The following is an 18749-nucleotide window of genomic DNA, read 5'->3' on the forward strand; positions in this document are numbered from 1 at the left end:
AGCAGAACAGATTAACATACCTGTAGCAGCACCAGGAAAATGCAGAAGAATATAGCGAGGAATGCAGAGGTAGTCCGACTCAAAGCACTTCCTTGTCATAGCAGTGCTATGTTACTAACACTTGGATATCACAAAATCACAGAATGTTAGGGATTGGAAGGGACCTCGAAAGATCATCTAGTCCAATCCCCCTGCTGGAGCAGGATTGCCTAGACCATATCACACAGGAACGCGTCCAGGCGGGTTTTGAATGTCTCCAGAGAAGGAGACTCAACAACCTCTCTGGGCAGCCTGTTCCAGCCATATACAGGTTCATTTTCCACAGTAAGAATCCATCCACTGAGTCTCCCTCTGAACATGAAGGCAGGCTACAGGAAAGCAGTGCACACCAAGAAGTGCCTACCATTGCAACAGCTCAGGGAAACAGCACATGCCTCAATGCTGGAGCAAAATCCTGCTTGGTGTTATACTGTAATAATCCTCTTCAGGAAAAGCTAGCATGTCAGAAGCAGTTCACTACTATTTATCATGAAAACATTTCACAATGGAATAGCTACATTTCTTTCTTTAATCCTGGAAATGAGCTGTTTATATCTTGTTTTAAAGCCCTGGGTTTTGCCAAGTGTTTACTGCTGCAGGCAAACTGCTGCAATACAAGGAACATGAGCACTTTTATGAGAATCTCCAGTAGTGATAACAGGAATATTTAATGTCTTTCCTGTCATCTGACCTGTTGTACAGCTCTGAAGCTGTAACTCTGGGACCACACTGTGTTACTTACCTTTGGAAATACAAGGCAGGCAAGAAAGGTTGTAAGTTTCCTATATACAGACACACCAAAATGAATGCACAAATCCATTTCTATCCCACTCTATATATGGATATGTACAAAACCTGTTAAATGGAATGATTTGTGCCTTATTAAAAAACCTTTGCTTGGTACCAGCATAGCCCTCTTTACAGCTTCCCTTTATCATTTTGTGCTAATGAGAAAGCTTTAAAAACAGTAATGGAATTGAACCACGAAGTCCAAAACCAGGTGGCAACTCTTCCCCAGTTCAGGGAAGTCAAATCAAAGTTTCCTCTTAAGACCAAGTTCTAACTGAAACAACCCTTTGCTGAAGTAACACCCTTTGCATGATCTTCATTTCTTGAAAATAAGAGATTCTTTTAATGGTTATTTGAGGGCTTAATGTTAAAAAATTTTTTATTGAACTTTAAAACAAGGATGTCAAAACCACTGCTGTAAAATCTAAAAAAAAAAAAGGTAGAGATATTGATATAATAGAAAAGGTTTTTTACCATTTGTATTACTGTCTGAAGAGTAATTAAGTTTACTTTACATATTACAGTATCATTCCTTTAACAAAGAATGAGAAGAGATTTTTAACTTGGAGAAAGGCATTACCTAGTGAAGGGAGGGTAGAAAGGAGGTTGAATAAATCAAAACCACATCTACAGAAAATGATCATTTAAATCTTCTTTAAAGATTGTGTCTTAAAAATGGAAATACTATCAGGTTGTATGTGTGACCTTTTCATGTATAAATTCATAGCTGAAAAGAGCTTACAATCTACCTTCCTCCCCACTGTAGCCTACTCTTGTACTGTTTTTTCCCATTTTGCATTTCATTTATTTTACGTAATGTTAACTATGCTACCTAGTTGAGGACAACATAAAGGCTGATGCAGATACATCACTATAAATTTGTAAAGGACTGCCTGAAGCAATACCGAAGAACCCACAGTTCACGCAGATGGAAAAGGCTAAAGAAGCAAAGAATTTTGTTCAGCAAGTAAAGCACTGGCTATAAAGCACAAATTGTGCCACCTATATCAAGTGCTTTGTAAACAGAATGATAGAGGTAATCAGAATGACCATGACCACAAATATTTATGAAGAAATTCTTGCTATGAAGGAGGTCAGAAAAATAGCAGAGGAGTTCATATGCACTTAAATATCATGCATTTGAATAGTTTCTGCATAATAATGCAAAGTGCATGCATGAACATATGTATGGAAGTGTTTACAGGATTGGCAGCTAATTTCCTCCCTACATTAAAAAAAAAATTATGCTCAGGTTTTAATCACTTCCCTTTCCCCATTACATAAATCAGAAACTCCCCTCTTGTGCTCTGAAGCTGCACACTGTAATGGATGGTCTCTCTGGAGGTATATGATATGCTGTTGGACTAAGAGCTGTCAGATCACCACATCTCCAACAGTCTTTCACTTCCCCACTGGAAAGTACGTTTGGTTTTTCCCTCCTTTTCCAGACCTTAAAGAAGTTCCTTTATGAAAGAATGACTGTCAATCTTTTCCATCATACAACAGAACAGAACAATAATTCATCTTTTATGTGTGTGTGTACACCTATGGGCAGGCAAACAAATCAGGCATCACAACCTGATCTGTAATGTAGTATGTTTTTCACATACTGAGATGAAAGTGCGGGGCTCTAGAAGATTACACTTAATACAAGATGGAATTAAATTCTTCTAATTCAAGTCTCTTTCTAGACTCCCTGCTTGTGAGTCTACTTTCTGACTTACGTGTTCATATGAAGAGAGAAAGGATATACACACGAGCATATGCGGCCTGCAAGTATATCCTGGACTAAAACAAAAAGAATAGGAGCTGAGAAACAAAGGAACTACTACAAATGTCTGAGGTACGCAGGCTCAAGGTCAAACCTACCCAAACCCACTGGAAAGTGCATGTACAAACATGTAAGAAACGGCAGCATGTGTGAACAGTAAGCATAGAACAAACTCAAAACACACCTTGATTCTAAGCAAAATATCGAGAGGAGGAAGAGTAATGAGAAATCATCACTGAATCGAATATGAATTATTTTACAAGGAAATGTAATCCCGTAATTCAGGCACAAAAGATCTATTTCTAGTGTCCAGAAAATCTTCTTTCTTATAAGTATAATGTCTTAGGTCAGAGTGGTCTGCTCTAAACAAAAAAAAAGCTAGCCAGACATTGCAAATAAGTAGGCATTCATGAACCTCACAAAGACCACAGTTTTGTCACATCCATCATAAAGAATCTATCCCAAAGCAAAGCTTGCAGACAGATTCAAATATCAATAGGATTTTAATCTGGCTCAACTGAAGAAGTTACTCTTATTTAGGATACCAGAAGTGAAAGAAAAAGCATTAGCTCTTTATTATTCTGTTTTTCAAACACTTTAAAGTGGTTACAAAGCTCAGTCTTCTTAAATTCATATGTAAAAACAGATAATGAAATTAAAAACAATGCCTTGTCTGAGCATGCCTTAATAAATGATCTTCAAAAAGGAAAAGGAACAGAGCCACGTGTAAGTAGCACTATCCCAACAGAAATTATGAATGAGAAGGACACCCACAAGACACTCCTTTCCTTCCTTGGAAACAGACACAAACTCCTTTCTTGCTTAAAAGATAATCTTGCTACCATCTTTTTACAACTACAAGATAGTCACTGCCTAATCATTTTTCATAACTGACTCAATTTCCTATCTCAAGGAGACAGTTGAGAACTTGTCTAAAATAAGCTAAGAAGACAGAAGATTGTGCAGGATGCCTGTTACTGTAGGTATGAAAGGAGCAGAATTTCAATGAAGCATTTGCTAGACTGTATGTACCATCCATAAGGTGATGGGCAAAACCGACTTTCTGCTCCAGCACAGAACTATTTTTAACGGATGCTACTTGCCAGGGAGAAAAGCAGGCTTTTAAGTCTCACGTTCTTGCTCCTTTTCTTTAGAAATAGTATGAATATAATATATTCTCACTCAGGAGATATATAGATACAAATACAGATACAGATATAGATATTTAGGTTATAGAAGTAGCTTGCTTAACATGCATTTACAAATCTCCCTTTTTGAAAAAAGACACAAACTTATTGTTAGCATTTAGATGCTTATCATATTCTGCAACAGTCTTTAAGAAATTACACAGATGACTATCGTTGTCAAGAAATTAAGTCTGTTAGGCAGTGTTCATCCAGTCATCTGGGACATGTCTCTTCACAGTAGTGGAAACTCCAGAGTTAAGATTTCCTGAACTCTCAAAATGCGGGAGGTGTGTGGAAGTCAAGGAGATAAAACATCTGGATTTGCCTCCAGCTGGGGAAACAGATCAACCGTCTGTGCATTTCTTAAAGGATGCCATATGAAACCTTAGACAATAAATGAGGCCACCTCCAGTACATTAACAGTAAAACACTTTTGTAAGTCTCAGCTTCCTTAGAGTCTCTGCGCTCAAGGCATATCTTGCATTTATACAGTACGATTTAGCCAGAAAACCACCAGAGCCAAAAAACACTTTTCAGACTTAAGCTGGCAGATAAATTGAGATCATTCCACCCACCATGGAAACACAACCATCTGGTTTAACAACATACACGATTACAAAATAACTGGACAAATGAAGCAGCAAATTATATGCCTACTCTAAAATCATAAAGTTTTCATATAAATTAAGTTGCTTGTACAGATAACGCAATTCCCGAAACATAAGGCACAGAAATCAAAGGGACACTGCCAGAAGAATTACTTTAACTGTACCCTTTTCATTTTAGATAAGCTGAATCACAGAATGTTAGGGATTGGAAGGGACCTCGAAAGATCATCTAGTCCAATCCCCCTGCCAGAGCAGGATTACCTAGATCATATCACACAGGAACGCGTCCAGGCGGGTTTTGAATGTCTCCAGAGAAGGAGACTCCACAGCCTCTCTGGGCAGCCTGTTCCAGTGTTCGGTCACCCTCACCGTAAAGAAGTTTTTCCTCATATTTATGTGGAACCTCCTGTGCTCCAGCTTGCACCCATTGCCCCTTGTCCTGTCAAGGGATGTCACTGAGAAGAGCCTGGCTCCATCCTCATGACACTTGCCCTTTACATATTTATAAACATTAATGAGGTCACCCTTCAGTCTCCTCTTCTCCAAGCTAAAGAGACCCAGCTCCCTCAGCCTCTCCTCATAAGGGAGATGTTCCACCCCCTTAATCATCTTCGTGGCTCTGCGCTGGACTCTCTCTAGCAGTTCCCTGGCCTTCTTGAACTGAGGGGCCCAGAACTGGACACAATATTCCAGATGCGGCCTCACCAGGGCAGAATAGAGGGGGAGGAGAACCTCTCTCGACCTGCTAACCACACCCCTTCTAATACACCCCAGGATGCCATTGGCCTTCTTGGCCACAAGGGCACACTGCTGGCTCATGGTCATCCTGTTGTCCACTAGGACCCCCAGGTCCCTTTCCCCTACGCTGCTCTCCAACAGGTCTGTCCCCAACTTGTACTCATACATGGGGTTGTTCTTGCCCAGATGCAGGACTCTACACTTGCCCTTGTTATATTTCATTAAATTTCTCCCCGCCCAACTCTCCAGCCTGTCTAGGTCTCTCTGAATGGCTGCGCAGCCTTCCGGTGTGTCAGCCACTCCTCCCAGTTTTGTGTCATCAGCGAACTTGCTGACAGTGCACTCTATTCCCTCATCCAAGTCATTAATGAATATATTGAATAGTACTGGTCCCAGTATCGACCCACAGGCCTCCAGCTGGACTCTGTCCCATTGACCACCACTCTCTGGCTTCTTTCCTTCAGAAAGAAATAGAAATAGCAACAAATTTAATATCTTATTTAAATTCTCATTATTTGGTGGGCTTTGCAGGATGATCACTGTTGGCCTTTTAATTTTCACTCGATTGCAAACACAAAAGGACCGGCTTTTATTTTTTGGCTTCCATTTAAAAAAGTACAGTATGGAGTGTTCGCATGGCAAGTTTTGGATGAAGATTCCTAACAACAGAGCAACACCCACCCATTACTGTTCACTGAAAAAAGTAACTACCACATATAAAATGGCTCGTGTCACAGGATCTTCTTTCAAAATGGAAATGACCTAACTTTTATGCAAAGACCTTTTCTGAGGCTATGCATGTGCATTCGTTAAGCACTAACTCAGCGGAGAGGAAAACATGCCAGCTGCCAAGGCACAAATACCACTTCACACAGCACCTGCTGCAAAGCGTTCTCTAGAGCTCTGCTGAGCAAGTGACCTGATGCAATCCTGCAGAGTTTAGAAAATATCATGGGATGACAGAGTAAAGAGCTATGCCTTTACCCTGAGTATGTATTCAAAAATTACCTCAACCAAATTCTGAGACATCTTATTAGTTTTTACAAAGCTACATGTACTCATGAACTCATGGACGCTACTTTTGAGTGACAGCTAGGAAACTTCTGAAAATAAATTATCAAATTATTACCGTAATTTCCTTTAAAAAAAAAAAATCCAGGTCATTGTATTTCCCAAACAGTAGCTTTAGGGAACAAGAGATGTTTTGCCTTTCATGAAGCTCAAAAACCTTAGATTTACTATTAAAAAAGTTGTAATACTATCCATTTCAAAATCACCAGGAATGCCCAGCTCTTTACAAGCAGTCAGAAGAGAACTGGTTCCATCTAGTGGCTGCACAGACTTACAAACACTCAGACAGCTTTCATGTTTCTTACATTTTCCACTTTGTGGCCCCAACGGGAAGACCAATACCAGCACAAAACACTGCACTTCACAGTGTAACAGTAATAACCTAATACAGAAAGTATGACAGTATAGGGATGGTGCAAAACTGTTCTAAACAAAAAACGAGCTAAGAAATTACAGATTTTTTTACCACAGCATTTTAGTGCCATACAAATATCTTGCTAAACAGTGAAGCTGAGACTCTACAGAACCTGATCTGCTCAAATGCCTTTTATGTTTTGTACTCTACCAATTAGAGATGAAGGTATCTGTCTGAGGTACTCGCAGGAGACTCTGTACTTTGGTCCTTGCAGACTTTAGTGGTATCTGTTGTCACAAATACCCACACAAAGTGCAGTTGTGCTATTATCTCTACTTCACAGTGGAGAGAACTCGTACTGTAAAGTGACTTAGCCTCTAGCAGGGCAGGGAATTTAGCCCAGCTCCCCTAGATACCAGTCTTGTGTCTAACCCACCAAACTATCTTATTCCTGCTGCGCAAAAATGATGCTTCAAAACACGGCACACCCATTTCTCTCCCCCTTCTGCTGCTGGACTGTCAACCCTATGAAATCTGGAAACAAACAATGAACAATTTTGAGCATGGAAAGAGCACTTTGACAAGGCACCATAGATTACTGAGACCAACAATGCTGTTTCACTTGAGCCTCTTGCACCCAATTTACAAGAATTTTGTAAATTCGGAAAATAAATGGCAGGACCTACCTGTGATTTGTGTTGTCATAGAAACGAGCAGTGAAAAATTCAAAGCTACCATGGAAATATTAACAGAGTAATTGGTGCCTGGCTGCAAATCGAAACAAACTTCTGGAGCCTGCTTGTTTGTGGTAAGGCTGAAGATCATTTCATGAAAGAACTCCTCCTGATACCAACGCTGGCCTTGCACATGAAACTGCAACCAAACAATCACAGCATGGAAATTTAAATGTTTTAACATATCACTTCCATTCAGTCATGTCATGCTCTAAATTAGAATAAATAGCAGAAAAACACATCACTGCATACAGAGTGCCAAAAATGTTGGCACTGACAGTTATTCAAATTCAAATGCTTCCAAAATTTGACAGGAATTGCAGTCCCTCTTGTTCAGCTCTGACATTGTCCTAGTTCTTCCACTTCTCCTCATAGTCTATCTTCTTTTTTATTAGCACTGTAATTTCCCCCAAGTCTTGATTTCCTGCTAACATTTACGCTTCCAGTAATAGTGCACTTTCATTGTAGTATACCCTCATGGTGTAAAGTGGCAAGTTATAAAAGTAAGCTCACGTGAACACCTCTCTGGTTTGACCCTGAGGATCAAGTCAAAATCAAGTAATTTTGACATATGTCAAAATGCCGAGTACCCTCCAGGATCTGCTTACAGACAGCTATGTTTCCAGGCAGATTTAGAGACCCATGAGGGTTTTTTGTTTCAGTTGGTTTGTGTGTGTTTTGTTGTTGATATCCCAAATGATCATGAAGTTATTAACTTAAGGCTCTCTTGATCGTTCCTCTGTTAATGAAAACTAAAATGCTTGCTATATTTTAATCATGTCCTAATTTTCCTTTAAATAGATCCTTTAGATAATCTCTGAGCACCTCTCAGCACATGGAGATTTGAGACAACAGCAGGTGGTCAAGAGTCCTGGCAGAGACAGTTCACATAGAAATGCTTTGTGGGATGAGGGAAGATTGAAGGCATATCACAAGGCAGAGCGGACTGACTTCATGGAATTGGAAGAGAGTTTTCTGAGGCCTGAACATGACAAAAGTTGAAAGTACAGATAGGGAAGGCAAAATAGAGCAAAGACAGGGGAAAAAATAAGCAAGAAACACAAGACTACAGAAGAGCATGGTGGTTTCTTTCTTTTTTGAAGGTTGCTATGCAAGCCTACTCCCTGGGGTTTTATGAGAGACATTATTAGAATGAGGAACACTGCTTGCAGTGTGTGTTTGAAAAATTACAGTTTTTTTTCACAAAGGTGATTGATAGAAATTGTTTGCTAGATTTGAAATACAGATTGTCACTTACTGAGTATGTGTCTTCCATATCAGGTCCCCTGACATTTCTCCACCATTTCAAACAGGTATCATTAAAAATTAACACATTATCAAAAGCTTTCTGTACTGTAGAGACAATAAAAAAAAAAGGAACAACTTATTACAAAAACTTCACCTTCTTCAACTTAATTGAGTAGCTGAAAATAAAAGAAGGTTTTTATTTTAATTCCCTTCTGAGATGAAGGTAGAATCTCATTTCTTTTTGAATGAGCAAACACAGTAAATAAAGCATCAACATTTTCCAGAGAAAGTGGCTTTTGAAAAAATCCAAGCACGCTCTTCAAGAGATCAAGATAGGATTTATTTGTCCAGACCTAGTGAGGTTATAATGACAGAAAGATCCAGGGGTTCAGGCCTTCTGATGGAAATAAAGTTATCACAGAACAATTTGTCACAATTGATGCCCTTTAGGAAAAAGCACATAAGAAAAAGCATTTTTGTGGATTCCAAAGGCAATTATTTCTCAAGGTCAGTCTCATCAGAATTAGTATTCAGAAGGCAAGCTTAAAGTTTCCATGACTTAAACACCACAAAAACCTGCTGTTAGAACATGCCTTCTCTACAATTACCAAAAAACTGCCAAAACACTGCTCATCAGTGCTAAACATAGGAACATTATCTGTAATGCTCACATCACTTAGGTTAGCATCACACAGCTCAGCAACAGGGAATTCTCTCACAGGCAGAGAATCAATTTTCAAGGCAAGGAATGGAAACCAGCAGCACTTTACCATGTACCAAAATTCCAGCATGTAGCCATGAATGCCACTGCACCAATCCTGCCTCAGCCAGATGACAAATCCTGAAGAAGCAAGTTTGCCAAATCCTCTAAAACGCACTGACACTGCTCTGTTTGCTCATAGATTCAACGGCTACAGTGAACAGAAATAAAAACACCTTGCAGAAAAAGAGGATGCTGATGGTGGCTACAGGTGTGTAGTCAGCATAAAGAATGATACAGCCTAGGGGACAGCCTGTTATCCTGACTGGTAGGCTCAAAACAGTTAGCTCTGCAGCACAGTAAGTTCTTCCACAAGCACAGAGAATACAAAACACAACCTACCCTTTGTCTGAACTGCTACTGTAACTGAGACAGTGACGTTTGTGGAAGAGATGGTAGTAATATTCACCACGTAGTTACTGCCAGAGTTGAGATCTAAACACACCTTTGGATTATCTTCACTTGTAGTGATGTTAAATATCGCTTCTTCTGAGAACGTCTTCTCATCCCATCTTTGGCCCAGTATGTGAAACTATTGAAGGATTAATAAAAATGATGGTGCAATTGGTTGTGGCTCTCCAAAATTCAGAACACTAGTTCAACTAAGCCTTGAGAACCTAGGATTATATCTGTTTCAGAATATCAGCTCAATCAAAAAAATAGGCTTGTGACTAACTATTTTGGTGCAACCAGATGGCTTAATAACTTAGATCTTTAATTTCTTCTCGCTGTTAAAAATACGAATATTTTTTCATACATTTCTACAACAATCAGAAGAAATCTATAATGTAGACCCTACAAACACCTTCAACATAAATACTAAGGTGTAAGTGAATATTCTTTCTTGTTTACAGCACACAGATGGAAACTACATCTCTTTGCTACTTTCTTTTCTTTTTTCTAGTTTTTCCCCCTTGCCCTACAGAAGCAGTAGTAAGACTGAATGCCAAACAACAGTAAAAGACAAGCTCCCCTAAGATTGTCCCAGTGCAGAGAAAAAGAAACCTGTTGTTTGTAGGGACAGACAAAACTTACCTATCTGAGCTCAAGGCAGTCCAGACTCTGTTGTGAACTTTACTGCATGCACCCTATGCCTACATTATCCTCAGTTTTGACTATTCTGAAGTGTCTTGCAGATTGCTGAAACGTATTTTCCATATTCACCTACCCACCCTGGAGATCCTAAATAATCCCCATTTTCTTTTTTCCCTATTTGTACATGCTCAAACCACCAACCTTTCCTGGGATGCTGTCATTCTCAAAACATGGGAATTCTTATCATGTTGTTTCGGCTTTCAATAACACTGACTGAACTATTTGTGTCTGAGAATCTATATCTTAATTTTTATTCTTATGTTTATAGATGGCAAAAAAAAAGTAGTTACCAAGGTTGCTTTCCATCTCTATAAAAAACAGTTTTAAAACGTCCAAATATAAGATGGTTGAATCTCTTGAGCAAGGCACAGTATTTCAATATACCTTGCATTTCTAAAACAAGTTACATCCAGTATCTGCAAGCGATACACTGTTTACTTGAAACGTTTGCATCACACATAGGGACAGAGCCCAAGTTTTGCAATGTTTTCTATGTCAATGTGACCCTGAGCTCTACAACGGAATTTCACTAAAACATGAACTTGTGCTGAAACGCTTCTTACAGTTTGAAGCAGATGTTTAGGTGATTTATGCGAACAGGACCCCAAGAGTTTTTGACTTTTTCACCAAACTTTAGGACAGGGATTTGTCTCTTTCCTAACCCAGCCACCTTTAGGTTTCTAGGCAGTTCACTGGAAGAGTGAGTCAAATTACCACACGAACAAAACCCACAAAACAAATCTCCAGCGGTGACTCACCAGAATTAACGAGGACAAAGCTATTCCCAATCTCAAATACTTCCCCACTTACTGTATACGTTTCCTGCACTCCCAGCCGTCCAGTTTTCCTTTGCCACTTCACACATGTTTCATTGAATATGGACAAATCACTGAATAACTCCTCCTCTGTGAGCAAAAACATAAACACAGAATGAGAACAGTTTTCATTTTTCTCATGCAAATCTTAATATGTATGGAGCAACTGTTTATTTCTTCCCTTTTCTCTGTTTTTTTTTTTTTCAAACAGGAAAAACAAAACAAGGTAGGCAGAAGTTAGGTAGTAAGTCTTCCCTTAACTGTGTCAGCTCCTAAAATTAAAATACAAGGCTAACTGAAGAAGCATGCTCTGAGCTAATGACTGTGAAGTCCTTAAATACACAGCCAACATTACATAAACTACCACAACTAATGAAAACAAAATACTTTGCTAGGCTTTCATTTTAATGTAGAACAATTTCAATCCTAATTACTTTACAGATCTTGAAGAGGACACTAAAACTACATTACAGCTCCTGACAGAAAAGGAACAAGCCCATTAACTCCACAAAGCAGCTGATATGGTCCTATATATAAAAGCATACATATACAACAGCATTATTTCTTACACAGGGATCTTCAGTACATACTGTACTAAAGACTAGAATCTTTCATACCGGGTGACCAATCCAGGCAAAAAAGCCTGGAGAAAAGACATTTTGCTCTGCTTTGGACATTCCTGCCAGTCATAATACATTAAACTTGTACCATGTATAGGTATTCCTGTATTCCTGGTCAAAGTCTTTCATTAAAGTATGCTTATGACAGTATTACACCATCAAAAATGAAGAGTAATTAACAATGTCCCAATTCCACTACTTCTGCCACCCGTTCTATATTACCCTTCAACTTGCGTGTCAGCATTTGGATCTCATGACATGCAATGGTCTGTCTTTTAAAGAATGAGCCACTCACAAATCAACTTAAAGACTTTGTAGACCACTGGATCTCATGGATTAGAAGTCTCATGAAACTGCAAATAAAAAAGTCAAGCAGATTTAAAAGACTGTCTGTGAGAAAGGGAGACTACCAATAAGCCAACAAACTTAGAAAAAATGTTCTTCCGAATAGAACAACCTGCATTAAAGTGTTTTAAGAAAGCTTCTGTGTTAGATTGGAAAAGAGAATTTTTGTAGCTGAATGAATGTTTTGTTTCATTTTTTTCGGTTGCGTTTTAAAAGGTGTCAATATTTTTCCTTGTTTTATAATAAATAAAATGAAATAACACAGCCACAGTGAAACACTTTTCAGAATAACACTAGATTAAAAGAATGAAGCCCACAGAACTAGGCATGTAGGGAGTACCGTTGTAGCAAACAGAGACACATCCCTCAACATACCTATGTTAATTTATACACTTTTAAGAGTTGGCTTATGCCTCAGAGAAAAAGCACAGCCAGAAAGATCAACGCATCTGTTCTTTTTTTAGGCAGTTCTCTCACTGCTGTAATCAGACAGAGAGCAGTTGCCTTCACATGACAAGATAATCAAGTATCCTCCCAGAGCTAAGAACAAAGCTCCTTCTGGTCACAACTCAGATTGACAACGAATGTATCTACTCCTCTTCTTTCCTTCACCAGCCTCCAAACAGTCATTCCTTTGTCCTACTATCATATTTTCTTATTACATTCAGTACATGACCAAGGTCATACAAATCCAAGCTCATATAGATTCTAAGCTGAAAAGCCCTTACTAGCTGCTGAAAAAAATGAAGGGGATTTATAGGACAGCCTTGGTAAGTACTTCAGAAATATTCACACAACAGTTGCTGTAATGCCCTGCTGTAACAGCAAGCACAGCCCAGAGCACTCTTCCTCCATGTGTAAACTTCATCGCCATTTCACAGGCCCCCTTGTAGCACATGGACATGAAGCTGTCACTGAAATAAACAAATTGATAAGTCCCTAAAATTCCTATATGTAGGCATTTATTTAGAACTAAAGTGTAACTTCATGTATTTTGCAGCACTTTATTGCCTTTTTCCTTCCCTTTTTTTGATTATTAAAACTGTCATAAAACTGTTTTCTAACGGTATCTCCCTTTCCACATATTCAACAAATAGATGCCTCACTCACTAGACCAGCCTACCTCCCAACTAATTTTAATTTCCCCATTCCAAACTGTCATTACATATGGAAATGCTGTTGAAAGCTTCCTCTTCTACAGAACAGAAGAATAACAAGAGATTAATCTGCATGTCCTCTAAAACAAATTTCCTTACAAATGGCTGTGTGATTAATTGTATTTAAGTGCTGCTTATTATTATTACCTGTTTCACAGTGATGTTTAGAAATTCTGCAGTATTAAGACTTCTGTACCAACACAGAGCAAAAGACTATGTTCAGTTGTTGTATTCTTTAAACCAGATACATTTCTATTAAAAGACCAGATGGCAAAAATGACTCATTAGAGCATAGCCAGAGGGAAAAAGTTTGCATATCCATGAGATCTAAATTAAAATGCACAATGAGAAAGAAAAAAAACTAAACTCTGAGACTATTCAGCAAGAAAATCAGCTACTTGATTCATGAGTTTATAAAATATTCAGTAAAAAAGCAAAATAAAGTAGCAAACAACAATAAAGTGATTATGCCAGATATTCAGGCTAGGAAAGAAATCTTATACGGTGGCCTTCTTGGAAAGAAGAAGGCAGAACTAGTAGCATTTTTTTCTGCAACTACATCAATTTTTCTATCATACTTTCTGAACTTTCAGAATGCCAAGGCCATCACGCAATTACCATAAAATCCACAGATTAGCTGGCAGACTTTTACTCAAAACTTTTCACTCTAAATGGGTAGGAGTGAAAGAGAACAAAAAGCTGTAACACACACAGAGTGAACACCACAACAAAGTCCTGGGCTTTCTGAGGAGACTGCTTTTCCTCCCTTACTCTTACTGATCACACTCTCTTTGGATAACCAAATGTACAGTAAGTGCTTGGTTTAACATCAATCCCAGTAGCATAAACACAGTATCCAGTCGCAGCACAAAGGTATCTCTGAAAAAACTATTCTTGCACCCAGAGGGAAACAGGTTTCCTGACAGATCAGTGCTCCTGTGAAATCCAATGGTGCCAGTGACTTCCACAGCTTGGGAACTCCCAATGTGGAACACCCTATCCATGGCCTGGCCTCAGTATGACGTCTTAGCAGACAGTGGCATCCAGGTCTTCAACATACCTGATTCTGATCAACAGCTTTCACTCAGACTCACAAACTATATGGGAGAAGTGAATATCCTCAATTTCCCCATACTTCAGCACTATAAACTTCAGCTTAACTTCAGTTAACTTCAGATTAACTGAGGAGGCCACTGGATGCCACTGCTGCTCCACTGACCTCCAGGTTACCCTTACAATCTCCTTCCCTTCCCAAGGGAAAGGGTCCTAGAAATGACATGCAAATGGCTGGAGACCAGAGCAGAAGGGTGGAAAAAGATCCTGCAAGAGTCAAATACTGAAAGGCAAATCTGGGAGATGGTAGAGATGCAAATAGCACCTGGCTGTTAGCAGCCAGGAAAGACGTGCTGGTAAACAGAACACAAATGGGAGAACATAAAAAGCAAGCAAAAAAATGATTCAACAGCGCGAGTGTCGGAGGGGGAGAAATCATGTTAAGAAAGCCAAAGAAATTAACTCTAAGAAGGAAAACAAGGAGTGAAGATCTCAGTCTTTTTTACTCCACTTTAAAAAGCTCAGCTAGAACAGAGGGCCTCTCTCTGTGCTCGAGTGTGTGGGAAAATCTTCACAGTAATTACAGCCAGTGCATAAATGCCTGTACTGTTGTGCTCTTCTGCCTCAACCCTGCGCTGTGAGGACCAACCTTAATCCCTCGCTTACCAGACTCTGCGAGTTCAGGTCCCAGTACTCAAGTGCTAGTATTTGCTGATTCTGAAAAAAAAAAGTAACACACAGGCAACTCTGTGTCTAAACAGCCATTAAAACCACCTGACTTCTTCCACATATACAATCCTAGTCCCCAGTTGAAAGAGCACTTGACTACCACTGACCTCCATTTGAGATACATAAGTATTTTTGAACTTGCATTAAAAAATGATATTCACCAGAAAGAAGACAGAACCAGCTCCAATCTGACATTTCATCTTCTGCAAGCAGCTAAAAGACCATCCACATGTGCAAATTCACTTACAGAGCTCTTCCCACCAATCCCCACACATACATGCAATTTAGGGGAAAGAAAAAATTCAAATATTACCGTTTTTTGTCTGTTTTGCCTGTTCAATTCAGTGAAAACTGTGAATGATGCTGCAAATACCATCTGCTACTAACATGCACCACACAGACGTTCAGACACAGAAACGCAATGAGAGCAAACATTTCAAAGGGAACTTCTGTTCAGACTGTTTCAAATCACTCCTTCCATAGTACGCAGGCAAACTCCTCTTGCACAGAACTTTCGCAAGTATATATGGAATTTATTTCACAAAGACGTACCTTCAGTATTTATACCTTTTAGGGTAGCATGATAAGTTATGAGTTTTTCACATTCTGAGTAACACACTTGCTTCCAGCTAAACTAGGATTGCAAAATTTCAGCAGGTTTTTACCTTCAGCCCCAAACCTTACACAGAGAAATCCACAAAGAAACAGCAAAGCTGTAGGCACAGACAGTCATGCAGGAAGGAGCAGACAGATAGCTAACGATTTACTACTTCCTTTGGTCTAAAAATGTTACCAGGAGACAATTAGGACCAGTGTAATTAATGTATTGAACCAGACTGACAAAAACATAGGATATGCAATTGTGAGCAGATTTATAAAGGAAAGATGCATCAATCAAGGGTGCCAGACTAGACAGGATTAGATGGGCTGAGTTTAGAAATGCACATGATCTACTCCCCAGCTGAAAGACGTTTGCGAGACCGAAGACTGGTATTTGACTTTACAAACTGGGTAATTATTAATTTGGTTTCAAACAAAAGCCTAAACAGCCCTGCAAAAAGCTACACTTTTGTTTGTTTTACTTGTCAATGGGTTGCATCACTTTGACTTAAGAAGTACCACCTCCCGTAACACAGATTCCACCTGTGCTTTTCCAGGCAATTAAAGAAATCACCAGATTACCAATGTCTCAATTTAACATACCAAATTAGGCCTTTACAAGAACTCAGGCCAATCAGATCCTTTCCATTGATGACTATAATTATCCTAATTGTTTGATGGGGTTCTTCTTCTTACAAAACCATGGGTTTTGAATCTATGCCCACAGATGTGAGTGACACCTTTTCTATCAAGCTCCTAATTGTTGACATGAATTATTTACACATGGCTGGGAATAAAGATTTGGAGAATGACATTTAACCCGTTCGTCGTTGTGTGGAAATTACTGATGCTGCCACCACTGAAACATTCCAGCTGCCTTTCTATATCATCTCTTATTGTACAAGTGAGCATGTAAAAACTGACATCCCTGACAATTCTAGCTAGAGGGGAAATCAGTCATTGGGAACAGGGATAGAACACAGGAGAAGAACAGAAAGTGAAACCAAAGGGAAAACAACTCTGGATTAAAGAGCCTAACTGGACCCTCTCAGTCAGATGGAAATTATCTTTGCTATAGGTCTACAGTTAAATGACACCTGAATGATCCTGCTCTGTTTATTCCAGACTGGATTAGAGATTTAACTTTTTTCCCCAAGGTTTTTTTTTGCGTTATGAAAGCATTCTTTTCCTCTTCTGCAATGTTTTTAAGTGCACAGTGTGGATAATCTTGTTGTAGGAATTTTCACATAAATTGTTGTAGAAGTTCTCATGAATTAAGCAAGTAAGAATCAATAGAGATGAAACAGAATTAAGAATAGAATAATTAATATAAGTCTATCTGAATAAACACAGGTGGCTTTTCACAATCCATGAATATTGTTCTCAAAGCTCCTTTGTATAATTCTGACCTATGACTGAACAAATCGTCACGCTTAATGAGTAGCTAAGCAGAGGTAGGCCTAGAAGTATTAATTTCTGATGATTCTAGTAAAAAGGATGTATGGTTAACCTTTTTGACCTTAAAAGAATATAGAATACTTAGAAATAAGAATTAATAGAAATAAAGTTCTAAATAGACTTTAGCTATTTTAGGTTAATATTTAGGAGATGCTGGCAGTGGAAACCAGACTCTGGTCAACCTGGATCAAGACAGGACGCTGATCACAGCAAGAACATCAAGGATGGGGTGTTGACCGAAGCCAAAGTGGAACCAGAAGATAAAGATCAGCTGACCAATGGAGAAGAATGGACTTTTGTGGACTCTTGACAAATGAAGGAAGAGGAATTGAAATAGTGGAATTTTAACAGAAGTTCGTGACGTAACTACTTATTAGTTTCTATATAAACTGATAGTGAATTTGAGTCAGGCACCATTCACTACAGTGGTGGTCCAACTCTGAGTTGCTTCAAAAAAGAATCAGCAAATCTAGAGACCCAGACTCTGCCAATTTTCTTTAACAATCTGCTACGCCTTCTCTGGACTGATTAATCAAACTGCTCTTCCTTATAAACCTTCAGCTCTCTGAAGCATGTATTTAGCAAGTATCCTGCATCATCTTCAGCTGTTAGGATTTTCACTGCTGGCATACAACACTCATTTTCTGGGAAATGGCTCAAAACCAAATAACACCTTATTCTCTTGATGCTTTGTAAGTACTCCTTACTACCGTAATACTCAAGTTCTACATGATTATCTCAACAAAATCTCTAGAGGTCAAGACATGCAGCTAAACTCCATTTGCGGATGGGGAGTCACAACACAGAAAAATGGAGCATTCTGAAATGGAAAATTAACCTTTAGTGAAAGATGGACAGTTCACACTGCATTTAGTAACAGGTAACATAAAAAAGAGCATGCACACAAAAGGTTGTGACACAGAAGCTCCAAGCTCAGAATCAGACAGAACGTGCACTGGCGTGAAGAATGCTTTTTTTCCTATTTGAGTTCCAGGTTCACAACACATTGGGACTGGATCATCTTTTCCTCTATACACCACGCACGCCAAGCTTACAATCTGCTGACAGCCCTTACCACCTAACACTACTTTGGAAGGCTCTCACAACTGAGCAGTGATTGCTGTGCTGTCAGACTCAGCATTAAAGGGACACAGAGCTCAATCTTCCCTTTTGGCTACAACAGCTACTTCCCACCGCCTGAGTTTCAGAATGCTTTACCAATAATGGGCATTCCCTTTCCATGCAGGTCAGATTCACTCCCTCCAGCCTTTTTACATATCCATGGACTTTTCCCACCCATGTGCAGTAATTGCTTCTTTTGCAAGGACAGTATTTCACTTAATACATCAAAAAAATACTTTAATAAATGCATTTCTAATAATGTAGTGAATAGTGGTACTGGAGACCTATTTAAATACTGAGAAATTATTCTTTAATGCAGACTTGTATTTTCTTTTCCTTGGATAAAAATAAGGAATTTGGACAAACTGTTATCTTTCTTAAGCCAGCATATTATTGCTACCCACACCAACAGATGTTAAACACACTGAATACTAACAATCTCCAAAGAAAACAGA

The 18749-nt window shown here is 39.0% G+C and overlaps 1 protein-coding gene across 6 annotated transcripts in view; it reads right to left on the minus strand.

The window, feature by feature from the left end:
- The window catches only part of SUSD1 (sushi domain containing 1), a 110112-nt gene that overhangs the window by 77321 nt on the left and 14042 nt on the right, over positions 1 to 18749 (minus strand). For all 6 annotated transcript variants that reach the window (XR_011050065.1, XM_068422896.1, XM_068422897.1 and 3 more), the window contains 4 exons: positions 11206 to 11300; positions 9643 to 9832; positions 8551 to 8645; positions 7245 to 7431 (listed from right to left, as the gene is read on the minus strand). Coding sequence is in view for 5 of the 6 variants with exons in the window: in XM_068422896.1 (XP_068278997.1) it covers positions 7245 to 7431; positions 8551 to 8645; positions 9643 to 9832; positions 11206 to 11300 (567 nt within the window). In the remaining variant the exon portion in view is untranslated. The remainder of the gene's footprint in view (positions 1 to 7244; positions 7432 to 8550; positions 8646 to 9642; positions 9833 to 11205; positions 11301 to 18749) is intronic.

Source organism: Nyctibius grandis, chromosome Z (genome assembly GCF_013368605.1).
Source record: "Nyctibius grandis isolate bNycGra1 chromosome Z, bNycGra1.pri, whole genome shotgun sequence".
Classification (NCBI taxonomy): Eukaryota; Metazoa; Chordata; class Aves; order Nyctibiiformes; family Nyctibiidae; genus Nyctibius; species Nyctibius grandis.